Below are 15,721 nucleotides of genomic sequence, written 5' to 3'. Positions count from 1 at the left end.
AGTCAGTCCCTTGAGTCAGTGGAGGTGAAAGGTCAGCTAAGTGAGGTCAGCTCCCCCTGGGAATTGGGGTGGGACGTTCCAGGTGCGCAGTGTTCAGAGGAGACTGAATTCAGTGCGTCGCTTTGGGAAAAGGGGCAGCAGGGTCCAGGATGAATTCGATTTCTCTGACCCTCGAGTCGCTCTGGCAAATCGCCGGGGAAGATAAGAGGTAACACTGGTGCGCATTAGAAAGGAGTACCAGGCTAGCTCCCAAAAGGGAAAGCTCACTCCCTCCAGGGGGCACCAAGGAGGCTGCCCAGAGCAGGTAGGAGGGGAGGGCATCAGCCGCTGCTGTGACCCTGTCCCGATCTCGGTGCCCGGCCCTGTGCAGGGCGTCGGTCGTCTCCAGTTCACGTCTCCAGCGCAGAGGCTGCCCCACTTCCACTCTGATTGGATCGCACCCTAGAGCCTGCTCCTCGGTAGGGGCCGAGGCCACATCGTGCGCTCCGGCTCCGGCCCCGCAAGCCCCTGGAGCCGTGCACGCCTTCGGGAGCCGGGCCCTGGAGGGCGCGCGGGACACCCTCCCGTTCCTGCAGCCAATCCTCACCTGCGCCCCCCGCAGCCCCGCGGCCGCCACCGCCCTGCGCGCTACCCACAGCCCAGCGGCCAGCACCACGGCCGCCGCCATCTTCCCCTCCGCCGCCGCGGGAACCCCCAGCCCGAGCCTGCCCTGGAGGCCTGTTCGCGGTGGGGCCCTAGGGGGAGCAAGGGAGCAGCGGCCATTGGCTCGGCCCGGGAGCAGCCCTGCCGTCTCATTGGGCCGTGCTCCCGGCGCTACGTGCCGCCCAGAGGGTGTCACGGTTCGTTCCATTGGCACCGCAGCCACGCTAGGGGCGGATCCTTCCGTCCCATTGGCAGCTTCTGCCAAGTCGCGACTAATTGCGCCACTCGTCGGGGTGAGTCCTTTGCCCATTGGCTCCCCTAACTAGCTCGGCTATGAGATGGCCTTTCACTCCATTGAAAGAGTTGCGACCAGAGGTGGGGTTTCCTCCCAGTGGGGTCTGATACGTTACACTGGCGGTGCTTAGGGTGAGGCCCCCTTAGCCTATGGGGTGGGGGGGTGCGGCTTTTGCGTGGCCCCTGCCGGTGGACCCAGAGGAACGCGTGGGGGGGGGGCCCTGTCATGTGCCGCGCAAGGCTCGAAAACATGTCACACTCTGACCGCATTGGCCAAGAGGGGGGCGGGGTTCTGAGGCGCCTGAACACTTATTGGCTCCAGGGAACCACCTGGCGTCTGAGGGCCTGAGAGTCCCGGAAGGAGGGGTCGGGTGGAGGGCGAGGGACAGGCGGGGCTCAAGGTTAGGTGGGATCGGGTCCTACGGGTGGGCTTGACGTCTAAAAGTTGTTCTAGTCGTCATTTTCGCACAAGAGCAGTTTCGGCCTCGTGAGTGTTCAAGGATTTTTAACTTATTGGTCTAAAGGCAGGGCCCTGGTGCCGCAGTGGTTAAAACGCTGGGCTGTCAATGGAAAAGTCGGGATTTCGACCAGCCCATTCGTAGGGGGGAAATGGGGCAGTCGGCTTCAGTAAAGATCCAGTAAAGCCTTGAAAACCGTATGGGGCTGTTCTACTCAGTCCTGTAGGCTCCTTATGAGTCCAAATCAACTGGGTGGCAGCAGGTGGGGCAAAGGGCACCTGTGCCCTCATTTCATGTTCTTGTTCACGCATTCACTGCAAGATTAAGGATTCTGTCTTAGGGCCTTTTTTTTTTTTTTTTAATGAGGGATGTTCTATCTTTGCCTCACTGCTAATTCAGCAAAGGAGCAGGATGTAGTTTAGGGTCTTTCCTCATCAGAAAACAGTGACACAGCTCAGTGCCTGCATGTTCAGTGACATGCATCATGGACCAAGATGAGGAACTTTCACTGGGCTGGGATATATATTTTTGACATAAATACAGGGTCACAAAATGCTGATGTACTCTGACACTACATAAATTTAACCCTGATGTTAAACACTTAGTCACCGCTGTTATCTTTAGTGGCCTGACCCAAGTAGGGGCACCACCACGACCTGCTGAATGATAATTAATGTTTGGTATTCCTCCTTTCATGACATTCAGTACATATGTATTCATATCATATTTAGTCTTCACTTGTAATCAGTTTCCTTATTACTATTCAGTCTATGTAAACCTACTTTATAATGGGTACATACTATTTCCTTAAATGAGTTCATCAGAGGAACTGTAACGGATTAAGTTGTGCCCAAAGAAATACACGTCCCCTTGGCTAACCATGATGCTCAGTTATGCAGTGACTCTCCATTTGGCCGTCTGATGTAATTATGCTCTGTGTGGTAAATCCTAACCTCAAGATGTTAAAGAGGCAGGATTATAGGCAGTAATATTAATGAGGCAGGATACAATCTACAAGATTTTGGGGTTAAAAAAGAGATTAAATAAGTCAGCAGAGAAAGGAGGGACCTACGACCACCAATCGAGAGATTCTATGGGCAAAATATTGAATGACGCAAGAAACATCAAGAGAAGATGGCAGGAATACACAGAGTCACTGTACCAAAAAGAACTGATCGATCTTCATCCATTTCAAGAAGTGGCATATGATCTAGAACCAATGGTAATGAAGGAAGAAGTCAAAGCTGCAATGAAAGAACTGGCGAAGAACAAGGCTCCGGGAATTGATGGCATACCGATTGAGATATTTCAACAAACAGATGCCCCATTGGAGGCACTCACTCAGTTATGCCAAGAGATTTGGAAGACAGCTACCTGACCAACTGGCTGGAAGAGATCCATATTTGTGCCCATTCCAAAGAAAGGTGATCCCACAGAATGTAGAAATTATAGAACAATATCATTAATATCACATGCAAGTAAGATCTTACTGAAGATAATTCAGAAACGTTTGCAGCAGTATATTGATAGAGAACTTCCAGAGGTTCAAGCCGGATTCAGAAGAGGACGTGGAACAAGGGATATCATAGCTGTTGTCAGATGGATCTTGGCTCAAGGAAGGGAATACCAGAAAGATGTTTACTTGTGTTTTATTGACTATGCAAAGGCATTTGATTGTGTGGATCATGACAAATTATGGATAACTTTGAGAAGAATGGGAATTCCCGAGCACTTGATTGTACTCATGAGGAATCTGTACCTTGACCAGGAGGCTGTGGTTCGAACAGAACAAGGGGACACTACATGGTTTAAAATCAAGAAGGGAGTGCGTCAGGGTTGTATTCTTTCTCCACACTTATTCAATCTATATGCTGAGCAGATAATCCGAGAAGCTGGACTATTGAAGAAAAACATGGTATCAGGATTGGAGGAAGAATCATTAACAACCTGAAATATGCAGATGATACAACTTTGCTTGCTGAAAGTGAGGATGACTTAAGGCACCTACTGATGAAGGTTGAAGAATACAGTCTGCAGTATGGATTACATCTCAACATAAAGAAAACAAAAATCCTCACAACTGGACCAATGAGCAGCATCACAATAAATGGAGAGAAGATTGAGGTTGTCAAGGAATTCACGTTGCTTGGTTCTACAATCGATGCCAACGGAAGCAGCAGTCAGGACATTAGACGACGTGTAGCATTGGGAAAGTCAACTGCGAAGGAACTGTTTCAAGTGCTGAGGAGCAAGGATATCTCCTTGAGGACTAAGGTGCGCCTGGCACAAGCCATGATATTTCCAATTGCCTCGTATGCATGTGAGAGCTGGACAATGAATAAGGAAGACCGAAGAAGAGTTGATGCTTTTGAGTTGTGGTGCTGGTGAAGAATGCTGAAAGTACCATGGACTGCTAAAAGAACTAACAGATCTGTCCTGGAGGAAGTGCAGCCAGAATGCTCCTTGGAAGCAAGAATGGCCAGACTTCGCCTCACCTATTTTGGTCATGTTGTCAGAAGGGACCATTCCCTGGAGAAGGTTGTCATGCTTGGTAGGGTGGAGGGTCGATGAAAGAGGGGGAGGCCTTCAACGAGATGGATTGACACAGTGGCTGCGATGATGGGCTCAAGTATAGCAGGGATTGTGGGGCTGGCGCGGGATCGGGCAGTGTTTCGTTCTGCTGTGCATGGGGTCGCTATGAGTCGGAAACGACTCGACAGCACTTAACAGCAACAACGACCACCAAGGAGAACTGGGAGGTCCTTTGGAGCTGAAGTCCCTGTGCTGAGAACCTCCTAGACCCAGGGGAGGATTGATGCCAAGACCTGGAGACCTCCAAGGAACGGGCCTACAGATGTTGAAAGGAGCAAGGACATTCCCTAGAAAAAGACTTCCCCTAGAGCTGGCCTTTTCTCTGTCCCAGAGCGATCCCCCTAGAGACTTCCCTTAGAGCTGGCATGGAGAAGGGCAGAAGATTAAAGGAGCTGAGATCTAGAAGGAGGTAGGAAACCAGCTAGGAAGGGCAGGTGAGCATAAAACACTTTGAAATTGGTTATTTCTTTGAATTCTCAGCACAGACCTCATTCCTGTTTTATAGATCTAAAAACTGAAGCTCAGAAAAGGGAAGTGACTTGCCTAGAATCACAGAACTCGTTAGTGTCAGAATCTCACGCTCCCTGTAAGAGTCATCCATGGCTCTACTAGTCCCTGTCCTAGGAATAAGGAGCTCTGGTGGCGCAGTGCCTAAGGCACGTGACTGCTAACCAGAAGGCTGGTTCAGACCAACCAGCCACTCCTCAGAAGGAAGATGGGGCAATCTACTTCTACAGTGATACTGCCTCGGAAACCCAAGGAGCGTTCGCTATGAGTCAGATCCTACTTGATGGCAGTGAGTTTGGTTTTTTGGTCCTAGGAATAAGGAAAACCACTGAAGAGTTGATGCCTTTGAGTCGTGGTGTTGGCGAAGAACACTGAAAATACCATGGATTGCCAGAGTAATAGACAAATCTATCCTGGAAGAAGTGTAGCCAGAATGCTTGGAAGCGAGAATGGCCAGGCTTCATCTCACCTACTTTGGTCATGTTGTCAGAAGGGACCAGTCCCTGGAGAAGGATGTCATATTTGGTAAAGTGGAGGGTCAGCGAAAGAGGGGAAGGCCCTCAAAAGACGGACTGACCCAGTGGCTGTGCTGATGGGCTGGAGCATGGCAATGACAGTGAGGCCGGGCAGGGTTGGACGTTCTGTTGTTCATAGGGTGGCTATGAGTCGGAGCCCACTCGACAGCACCCAACAACTCCGAAGTCACTGCTCTTGGCCCCTGGGTCACAGTCTTCTCCGTGGCAAACCTTTTTCATCCCGTGGCTGCTCTCATCTGACAGCTCCAGGGCTCTCAGCACTGACCAGCACTCTCCTGCTTCCTTCCCTCCCACCACCAACTGCACCTCATTCCCGTCACTGCTCCTTTTTCAATTTCACTTATTTCTTGCCTCATTTATTCCCCATGGTCAGCTCCCTCCTCATCTCATGCTGCCTTTTCTTTGCCTTATTTTCCCGCTTATCCCTGACACCCTCCCACCATCACTGATTAAACATTTTGCTTCACTGCTTCTCTGACTGGGTGTTCCTGCTTCCAGCCATAGCGTCATCCTCAACCACCACCGATGAGGTGTCTCTCCTGTCCCTCACACTCGCCCTCCTGACCCTTGTCCTCTCCCTGCTTGCCTCCCACTCCCACTCTCCCCCCTGCCCTTGCTACTAGCCATCGCCCTTCTCCCCTTCTCATGGAACGCAGAAGCCACCAAAGGGAACTTCACCACCTCCTGTTCCCTGGAAGCTCACTGAAGCCCCCATCCTTTCTTCCTCTTGGTCTTAGTGCTGTTTTTCCTCTCCAAAGAGAATCCCTTCACCCGTGCCTTGACCTCATCCCCTCCTTCCACCTCCAGGACCTCATTTCACCAGGCATCTCTCTTCTCCCTTCTGCATCCTTCAAGGGTTTCTTTTCTACTGGTCCCTTCCCTTCAGTCTATGAAGTCTTTCCCTTCCTAAATAAATAACAATAAAAGCTTCCTTGAGGCCTCATCTCCCTGCAGCTGTTTTCTGACTTCCCTCCTGCTCTTCTCACCCAGGCTATTTTGAAGAGATGCCTCCAGACTCGCTGCTGTTCAGTCTCGACCTCCACTGCACCACTGCGACCAGGGCCTCTGGAACCCTCAAGGACCCCGTTGCCAAATACTGGGGGCACTGGCTCTCTCAGCTGCATCTGACATCACTTGACTAGTCTGTCCTTGAAAGTCCCTCCTCCCTTGGCTTCCCTGAAACCACTCTCCTCATGTCAGAGTCAGCAGCTAGAACGTGACTGTGATGGAGGCCGATGGCTGGATCCGGCCTCCCTCCTGCTTGGTGCTCTCCGCTGCCCCCGTAGGTGACTGTCCCTGGGCTGGGCTCTCCATGCCCCCTACAGAGCCAGGCCAGATCCCAGTGGCTTCCTCTTTATTGCTGCCCTGGACCGGGCTCACAAATGCCTGCGGCAGGTGGAGACATTATCTGCCCCTGGAGGAGGGAAGAGCAGAGGTGAAAGGGTTAGGTATGGGGCCACACTGAGGGCTTTGTGGGCCAGGGGGCCCAGGGGGCCTGGGGTGGGAGCTGGGATGGCCAGAGGGCCGCCGCATCTCTAGGGTCTGAAGGCAGGGTTGTGGAGGATGGCTTCTCAAAGGGCGGGCATCTCTGCCAAGGGCACCAAGTCTGCTCTTGGGGGTGGAAACCAGTGCAGACGTGGGCTACAGGGATGGGTGTGTGTGATGGGGGTGACAGTGCCGTCTTGTCTGGCCTTCTGACTACAGACCCTGGCATGGTCCCCGGGCCCGGGTTGCCCCTCACCGTGAGGCCTCCTTCCTCGCCGCCGGGTCTCCTCAGTCTCAAAGAAAGTCTCGTGCTCCTCCCAGCGCCGGTCACAGGCCGCACAGAGGAAGTTAGACTCAAAGCAGTTGCAGCAACAGCCTGGGACCAAAGGACGTCCGAGAAGAATACAGGGAGCGGGCACTTCCTCCTGGGCTGGCCACGTTCTCCTCGCCCTGCACCAGCCACAAGCCCCCCTCTCCAAGCAGCCTCCCGTCCTCACACCGCCTGCATTCCGACCCCTGCCCATGCCCCCGTTTTACTCCCTTCGCCCCAGAAGGTACCGTAGCGTCTGCAGGGGTGGGACCCAGTGGCTCTGTGATCTTCGTGGTTGTGCTTGCAGCGGCACTGGGCCCTCCAGGCCTTGGGGTCGTAGGTGGCCCGTCTCGTGACCCAGAACTCGTCCACCTCCTCTGGCCGTGACGGGATGAAGCAGAACATGAGGCAGCGGCACTGGCTTACAGCACAAGGCACGGAGATGTCTGTGGGCACGCAGGCGAGTGGTGGCGCTGGCCCGGCAGCCGGCCCTCCAGCCTCCCCACGCCAGCTCCTTCCCCCACACCGACACGCACGCACGCTCTCGCACATCCCGACACCGCAGAGGACAGGCACCCGTCCATCCCCGGCGGGGCAGGCAGTGCTCCTGGACCTGAGATGATCTGGTGCTCCTTCAGTAAGTGTCCACAAAAGCACTTGGACTCCTCCCCGATCTGGAAACAGTCCCATAGGTAATGGGGGCAGCGCCAGCCAATGTAGAGACCTGAGTGTGGAGGGCTGAGTGATTAATGTGAGGGAGAGTAATATGCCAAGCGCCCCTAAAGTGTCCTCACCTGTCCCCTTGGGGAGGGTCACCTCTCCGCCCCAGGTATACTCCACCCGGGAGTCCTCACCTCTACCGCTTTGGACTTTTTTCCTCAAGGTTTTCTCATCGCCCCACAAGTGTCTTCAGTTCCCTTCCCACCCCAGGGTCCGCTCCATCTCTCAGCCTGTCAAAGGCTGAAGCAAGTCTTCAACTTCACTGCTGGAAGATTATAAATGAAATTCGTTTGACGATCAATAAGAATCTCACTTGAGTTCTCTGACTGTGTGTGTGTGTGCGCGTTCATGTGTGTGGGGTCTCATCTCCTCCCCTCCCCACAGTAGAGACTAAATTTGCTTTGTTTCCTCGGACTGTCTAAGGTGAGAAAAAGGAGAGATGATTGGCCCTGTGTGGAGGTGATAGGTTGGCTCCTGAGAAGCATGGTTATTGAAGGGACTTGAGGAGGAGAAGGCTGGATAGCCCTGGTGCCAGGAGGTAGGAGGGTGATGTCTGCAGGCTGACACCTTCACACTTCCCTTCTCTGTTCCTGGTATACTGAAATACTACCCTCTGTGAACTTGAGAAGGGCTGCCTGTGGTTCTCTGAGGGAAACAGAGGTAGGCCAGAAGTCATGGGTAGTGAAAACCAAACATATAAGCCCACGAGGCTGAGAAAGGGGGCAGGGAAAGGCAGGCAAGGACAAGAAGAATCCCTGAGAGCCGGCACCACAAGAAGTCAAACCCTTGAGCTGTTTCACAGTAGGATCTGCCTGCCTGGCTTCACGGCACCACAAGCAAAGGTCATGCTGCATAAATCTGGGAGGAAGATTTTCTCATCCTCCAGGAGAGCTGAGAGCACCCCAACTTCTAGCCAGGAATCCTGTATGAGTCCCCATGGAGTGATACCACCAGCTGTAGGACGACTCCTATTCCCACTTAAAACTCAAGTGTCACCTCCTCTAGAAGACTGTCCCTGACTTCCTGTCTAGACCTCTTCCCCTTGCTTGCCGTTGTTGTTGTTGTTGTTGTTATGTGCCGTCGAGTTGGCCCCGACTCATAGCGACCCCTCCTTGGGTTTCCGAGGCAGTATCACTACGGAAGTAGGATTACCCAACCTTCCTTCTGAGGAGTGGCTGGTGGGTTTGAACTGTCAGCCTTCTGGTTAGCAGGCAAGTGACTTAGCCACTATGCTACCAGAGCTCCCTAGTCTCATGCTATTCCTACCATAGTACAATTAGTCTAATGATCTGCTCACCTGTGTTCCCATTCATCTGTGAGTTCCTCAAAGGGAGGTTCTATCTTATCTCTGTCTCTAGCCCCATCTAGCACAGAAAACTAAAAAACCAAACTCATTGCCATCGAGTCAATTCTGACTCATAGTGACCCCCATTGGATTTCCCAGGCTGTAAATCTCTACTGAAGTGGATTGCCCCATCTTCCTTCTATGGAGCAGCTGGTGGATTTGAACTGCTGGCCTTCTGGTTAGCAGCCAAATGCCTTATCCACTACGCTACCAGAGCACCCTTTCTAGCACAGGGTCTGGCACACAATAGAGACGCTCAGGGGAGGAAGACTGCCTGACTGAACTAACGAACGAGCAGAAGCGATTCCTTTAGGAGGGAAGAGATACCCGTATTCTAGGCATCTTTGGAGGGATACTCCTGAAGTTCCATTAAGGAGGATGAGAGAGATAGTTTCCTCTGGTCTTTGACTCTGGCCAGGGCCACAATCCACAATGCTGTGCCTAACTGGCAGACTACATTTTCTTGCCTTACCCATAGTCTCTCAGGATCTAAGGTCTGTCCAGACGTGGCTTTTGAATATGCTGTTCGTCTATACTGATGGCCCATAGTGCCAGGACCCCATTATACCAGAGACTGGGTTAAGAGGGTACAGCAAGGTCACAATGGAGGTGGGCGGGGCCTGGATTCCACTAGAGGAATTCTGCTCTCTGTCCAGAGTAGCAGGACATGCTGGATGAGCAGGTGAGGTCTGGAGGTGAACAAGACTCAGAGCTTACAACTCAAGGCCTGGTCTGAAGGTCTAGGGGAGTCAAGTCCAAGCACCGATGTGGAACGGCATTTGGATGAAGACTGGAGTTTGCATACAGAGCAAGGCAACTACTCCTCAGACTCTGTTAAAGGTGGACAATACCTCACAAGGGGACAGTTGGCCCAGTGATTCCAACTGGTGCCCTCAGCTCTCTGCCTTGACTTCATACCCCTCCCTGTTACGAGGAGATGAGGTCTGGCAGGGGAAGCACATAGTATCTGGGCCACCATTTGGACTCTGTAGAACACAGTCCATATGACAAGCCCGTGCTTACTCTTTGCTCTTAGAATGTACATGATGGGTCTAGCCCAGACCTCTCTCCCGAGCTTCCAGTCCCTAAGGCCAGCTAGCTGCCTGTTGGACTTATCCCACAGCACACTGCACTGCACAGGCACTTCAACTGTGTTATCCCTTCAACCCTGGTCCTTGTTCTTTGTCCTCTATTCATCCAACGAATCCTTATCAGACACCTGCTCTGTTTTAGGCAGTTAATGGCACTGTCATTGAGGTACTGAAGCCAGAAACCTAGGTATCATCGTAGACGGCTTCCTCTCTCTCCTCCTATGTACCACCTTCCCAGCATTCCTTGAAATCGTCTACTCCTCTCCACCTCCACCCATCACTTCCTACCGGGATCATTACAGGTGTCTCAGGATATAACCCTTCCTTCTCTCGTCTTGTCTTTCTCCAGTCTGTCCGACTGCCAAAGTGATCTTTCAGTAGCACCAATGTATTCAGGAGCTTTGGTAGCTTAGTGCCTAGGGCACTTGACTACTAACCAGAAGGCTGGTGGTTCAAATCCACCAGCCACTCCTTGGAAGGAAGGTTGGGCAATCTACTTCTGCAGTGATACTGCCTCGGAAACCCAAGGAGGGGTCACTATGAGTTACGTCCGACTCCACGGCACGTAACAATAACCAATGTGTTCATCTTATTGTCCTAGTTAAAATCCTTTAGTGACCCCCGTTACCCTCAGGATACACACTCAACTTTTAGCTGGGCCCAGAAATGCTGCACCATGCTGTCCTTCCGGAGCTGAGCTGCCCACCAGCCCCCCGCACTGTGTGGTCGGCCCATGGTCTTGCTCTCCCTGGCCTCCTGGTGCCTTGCCCTGATCTCTGTCACCTCACCCACTCTTCACCTGGCCATCTCCTGAGTGCTCATCTTACAGATTTCCGCTGGAAGTCACCTCTTCCAAAGCTTATTCCTGAAGGCTTGGGTGCCCCTTTCTCTGCTTGTGTGGCACTCTGGCCGATCTCAATCATAAGGGCGAATGATTAGAATAAGTTGTCATTGTTCTTTTCATTATCGTTGCTCTGATTAGAATGTACAGCACTGAGGGAGTTTGCTTTTCAAACCCCAACTGCTACTTGCACAGCTAGCGTAATGCTTGACACATAGTTTTACTTAATGTTTGTTAAAACGATTAAAAAAAATCTTATAAACAGTTTTTTTTCCACACTGCACATCACACATAGTTGGTGCTCAATGTGTTTTGAAAGAATTAAAGCATATCTTTTTATACTTGATCTCTCTCTACACGTCACACATGCTGTTATGGGGTCCCCACTGTCCAGGGACTCAAGATCCTCAGCTTCAGAAGGGAACCCCAAATATCTTTGTTCAGGATTGAACAGCACTTGAATTTCTGTAAAAAAAAAAAAAAAAAAAAGACCTGTTTCAACAGGCAAACAAGAACCTCATTCAGAAGCATGAGGAATGCAGAGGCCTTCAAGAGTGAGGAGGGGACAGGAAGTTCAGAGAAGGAGAGAACTGAACAGGCCCTGCATTTGCAAGACAGTAAGAGTGACAGAAGATGCTCAAATAAGCAAATGAAGTCACCTCAATGCTTGAGAATGAGAAACAAAAGTGGTCACCAGGACTTCCTTGCCCTGGGATGGAGGAGGGAGGGTGGCTGTATGGAAGGAGGAGGGTGAGGGTATCATGAACTCGTTCCCATAGCTTAGGCCCCTCTAGCTGTCTCACCACAGGGGAAGGGAAGTGTGAAAGCCTAGCCTGCATGCAGTGACATCTACTGAATTCAGGGTAGAAACCCCGGTATCCTCCCAGCAGGTCAGGATGGGCCTCTTGTTCTACAGGTGATCCCTACAGACAAGAAGTCTGGTATCACAGGTACACATGACCACAGACAGGATGGCATGTGTTCACACAGGTCAGCTGTACACCTTTTACACACAGGCACACAGTCAGGAATATTCATCCTGGGCTGAGACACGCATCAACAGGGCTAGAAGACATGGCGCCCCTTCTGGGGACGAGACCTAAAGCTTCTGAGTACCAGGGATCGTGGGCTGGCGTGCACGAGTGGAGTCCACCACGGGGCCATGCTCTTCTGCCATGTCAGGGCAACAAGCCTCCCAGAGACTGTGCAGGGCCCCCGGGCCACCTCTGCCTTAGGGTCTTTGTCATACAGGCTGTGGGGATCCTAGAGCTGAAGCTGGCGAGATCTTCTGTTTCTAACAGCTTTGGGCCCCGCATCTGGCTCTACCTGGGGTTTCTACTTTTTGCCTACGTCCCTCTGGCACTCTGCGTCAATGGCACCGCTGTTTCTACAAGGGGCAGCGATCCATCGAATGGCGAGGTTCTCAAATTCAGTTGGGTTGGAGGATGGCCACTGGCCTGTCACAGGCCTCTAGAGCTGCCTGGACTCACCTGTCTGGATGGCACTCAGGGCTGCATGCTTCTCCCATTGGAAAAGATGACACACCTGAGCACCGGGCGGCTGTCTGTGCTTTGCATTAGCCACTTCCGCCAGCTCTGCCTGCTTAGCGGGGACTACTGGGTAGACTGGGTAACCTGGGGAGGAAGGGACTGAGTAATCGGGGGGGAGTGAAGAGGCCCTAGAACTAAGGGAAGGGGCCACGTTAAAGAATAGCCCTCCTTCTAGGGCAAGAGAAGGGCAAGGGCAAGGACGGGGCGGGAGCAATTACGTTTATCTGCCTTCTTGCCCTTCTTGCTCAGCTGGCAGCTAGGCTGGGGTGTGTGGGCGGTGCTGTCGCGGGCACCCTCCCCTTCCTTGTCCTCTTCCGCCTCTCCCTCCTGCCCTGCAGATGTGTCCTTCTGGACCTGCTCTGAATGACCTGAAAGGGAGTGCTTTTTAAGGGCCTCGAGTGTAGGGGCCTCCAGAGTGGACTTCCTTGCCCTTGGGACCTCACTGTAGGAAGACTTGGAGTAGAGGCCTTCCTTCAGGGCATCATCTTCAGGGGAAGACACAGAGACAGGGCCCTCTGATGAGAGTTGAAAAGAAAGGTGCTTCTCTGGGCTCTTGGAGCTGTGAAACTCCACGGAGGCCTCAGAAACACTGGTCTTTGGTGGGCTCTCAGAGATGGAGTGTTTTACAGAGGCTGTAACGCTGTGGGCCTTTAACGGGGTCTCTGAAGTGGATGGTACCACAGAGGATCCAGAGGTATGGAGCTCTAAAGGAGTCTTAGAGATGGACGATTCCCGAAGGGTCTTGGAGGTGTGGGTCTCTAAAGGGGTCCCGGAAGTAGATGGCTTCAGAGGGGACTCGGAGGTACGGGCTCCTAAAGGGGTCTCAGAGATGGAAAACTCCAAGGGAGCTGCAGAGATACGGTGCTCTTGCAAGTTCTCGGCAGATGGGTCCTTTGAAGAGGGGTGCTCCTCGAGGTCATCCTTGGTGGTTTGAGGCGCTTCTCTAACCTTGTCTGCTTCCATCTAGTGGCAGAATAGGGTACAGACTTCATTAGGCTGGAATTGGAGGGTCTGCCACAGTGGCCAGGGCTCATGGTGGGTTAGGGAATTAGGATAAACTGCTCATTGTACCTGAGCTGTAAGAGGGACGCAAAATAAACTCTGGGTCTCAGAGTATATATAATTCCAGGAGGGTCACTCACGTGCCAGACTCCATGTGGCACGTTGCTATGGTTTGTAAGAGAGGTGGAACTTAGAGCTGGCTGAAGCAGTCAGAATGCCATCAGCGGATGGTAGCAGAAGACCAGGGGAGAGTCTGAACATGGCAACCTGGCCAGTCCGTATCTCAGGACCTTAGGGGTTAGGTTGTGGAGCTCCACGTACTGGGAGTACCAAGGTGAAGTGGGTGTTGGCTCCAGACAGTGCAGGAGGATGCCAAGACGCATGTGCCAGGGCCCTGCCCACAATCTGTTTCTGTCTAAGGACCACACACATCCCCTCGCCTGGTGATGTCATTCACGTTCAGGGCTTCAACTATGTCCAGCAGAACATTAATGACTCCTAAGTCCGAGTCTCCAGGCCAGACCTCTTCAGATTTTATGCTCATGTCCAGCTGTCTGTTGGACATTTCTAACTGGATGTCCCAGAGGACATTAAAACCGAACCCTTGGAATTATCTCAGTTTCCTTTTTCTTTAACCCTCATCTTCAAATAGGCACCAAGAACTGTCCTTCCTGTCTTTGAAATATTCCCACATCCATGCCATCCTCTCCCTTGTGTCCAACTTTAAGTAGTCAACATCTGCCTGAACGGCGAAACACCCTCGACCCCCAGCATATGAACGCCTTGGTCCCTTCATTCATGTGGCCTCCACTTTCTGTCAGGCACTGTGCTAAGCACTGGACTCAGCTGAACGTCTGGGAGAGGCAGATGAGCCAGCGATGTCAATGCTCACGAGCTGGGGTACTCCGTGGGGAGGGGCGTGCCTAACTCACCCGGGAAGGATGTCCAGAGGAGGGCAACCTCCTCACCGACCCAACTGAGGTCTTTTTAAAAATGCAAGCTTCACTCTGGCACTTCCCGGCTTGAACAAGTTCAGTGTTTGTTACCGAATCATTAAGTGCGAATATCGGGGCCTGCTGTTCCAGGCCTGTCACCGTTTGCAGCTCGGCCTGAGGATTCTAGCCTCAACCCTCCTCACTCCCCAGTTCCCCCACCGCTTCAGAGATCTGGGGTCATTTCTGACCCTCACCAGAGCCTTTTCAAAAGAGGAATGTGGGGAGGGAAGGAGAAGAGAGGTGATGACCGGGAGGAAGAGAAAACCGAAATCTGAGGGTCTGAGGGTGGAGAGCCAGGAGAGGGGAGGAGAGGAGCCAGGCCGAGCCCTGGGGAAGGGCAGGCTGAGGTTGGAAAGTAGAAAATGAGAGGGTTAGGCTGGCCAGTGGGCAGGAAGGTTCAGAAGGTGTTGGGGGGAACAGGATAAGATTTTGGGGAGAGGCTGTTGGAGGGCCACCTACCTCTGGGCTTTGGCTTGGCTGGTACAAGTCCTTGGGTCAGGAGTTCGTCTGAGGATGGGAGGGGTAAGGAAGTGTTGGCCTGAGAAGGGGAAGGCTCCCGGTGTGGCGGAGCCCGGGCTGCAGGCGCCGAGTAGCGGAGGCCTCACCTGCAAGTCTACCACTCCGGGAGGGCCCCTTGGCTAAGGAGCTCCGCCTAGATCTGGATCAGGGTGGGGAAGGGGAGGGAAGGGGAGGGAAGGGGAGGGAAGGGGAGGGAAGGGGAGGGAAGTGATGGAGGAAGCGGAGGGAAGGGATGGGGGCAGGGGGTCCGGGGCCGGGGAGGGCGGGGACTGACTGAGGTCTCCGGAACTCAAGCCTGGAGAGGTGGGATCCGTCGCCAGGGCAACCAGAACGCCCAGTTGTCTCCATGGCAACAGCAGCCTGGTCACTTCCATGGTGGGTGAGGTCTCCTGAGGGGACTGCGTTGGGCCCGGAGAGGACGAACCCAGAGTTCACTTCTGAGAAAGGGGGTTCTGCGGCATCTCTGGGTAAGATCTGCGAAGATTTGGGAGGAGGTCCTCGGGGTGTCTGGGTTCATGAAGGTCCCTATGGGGCTCCATGAGTTATCTGTGGGGAGGCCAGTGGGGGTTGCGAGGCTCGGACGGGACCTCCGGGCGCTGAGATCCGGGTGAGACCCGCAGAGTCTTTGGAAGCCGGGCTGGGCGGAGTCTGTGCTCGGAGTCCCGCAGGACCAAGTTAGAAACCAATAGGATAGGGCGGCGGGCGGGTTTTACCGAGAAGGACCAATCGAACTGGTCGAGGGGCGGAGCGTCACGCTGACGTCACGCCGAGGCCGCCGCCGCGGGGCCTGGTTCTCGCCGGTCCAGCGCAGCCCGGAGTCGCTCAGGCCTGAAC

At 53.2% G+C, this 15,721-nt stretch overlaps 2 protein-coding genes across 2 annotated transcripts in view; both read right to left on the bottom strand.

Moving 5' to 3' along the window:
- The window catches only part of HINT2 (histidine triad nucleotide binding protein 2), a 2,211-nt gene extending 1,544 nt beyond the window's left edge, over positions 1-667 (bottom strand). Inside the window, exon 1 of the mRNA XM_007946905.2 lies at positions 587-667. Coding sequence (XP_007945096.1) covers positions 587-667 — 81 coding nt within the window. The remainder of the gene's footprint in view (positions 1-586) is intronic.
- A 5,738-nt stretch (positions 668-6,405) lies between these two features.
- FAM221B (family with sequence similarity 221 member B) lies at positions 6,406-13,334 on the bottom strand. The gene is made up of 7 exons (XM_007947013.1): positions 13,027-13,334; positions 12,608-12,960; positions 12,312-12,446; positions 7,438-7,548; positions 7,073-7,270; positions 6,771-6,890; positions 6,406-6,443 (listed from the first exon to the last, which is right to left on the bottom strand). The coding sequence occupies exons 1-7, from the start codon at positions 13,332-13,334 to the stop codon at positions 6,406-6,408; spliced, it is 1,263 nt and encodes a 420-aa protein (XP_007945204.1).
- Positions 13,335-15,721: the final 2,387 nt, after the last annotated feature.

This window comes from Orycteropus afer, unplaced genomic scaffold (genome assembly GCF_000298275.1).
Source record: "Orycteropus afer afer isolate SDZICR_OR568_19922 unplaced genomic scaffold, OryAfe1.0 scaffold00174, whole genome shotgun sequence".
NCBI classification, from domain to species: Eukaryota; Metazoa; Chordata; class Mammalia; order Tubulidentata; family Orycteropodidae; genus Orycteropus; species Orycteropus afer.
The sequence above is the reverse complement of the archived record's forward strand: the minus strand, read 5'-3'. Positions and strand labels throughout refer to the sequence as shown.

Coding starts and splice junctions, on each gene's coding strand:
- FAM221B (XM_007947013.1), bottom strand. CDS start 13,334: ATGGAAGCAGACAAGGTTAGAGAAGCGCCTCAAACCACCAAGGATGAC. Junction 12,447..12,607: donor CTGCCAGCTGAGCAAGAAGG/GCAAGAAGGCAG, acceptor CAGGTTACCCAG/TCTACCCAGTAGTCCCCGCT. Junction 6,444..6,770: donor GCGAGGAAGGAGGCCTCACG/GTGAGGGGCAAC, acceptor TCCCTCCTCCAG/GGGCAGATAATGTCTCCACC.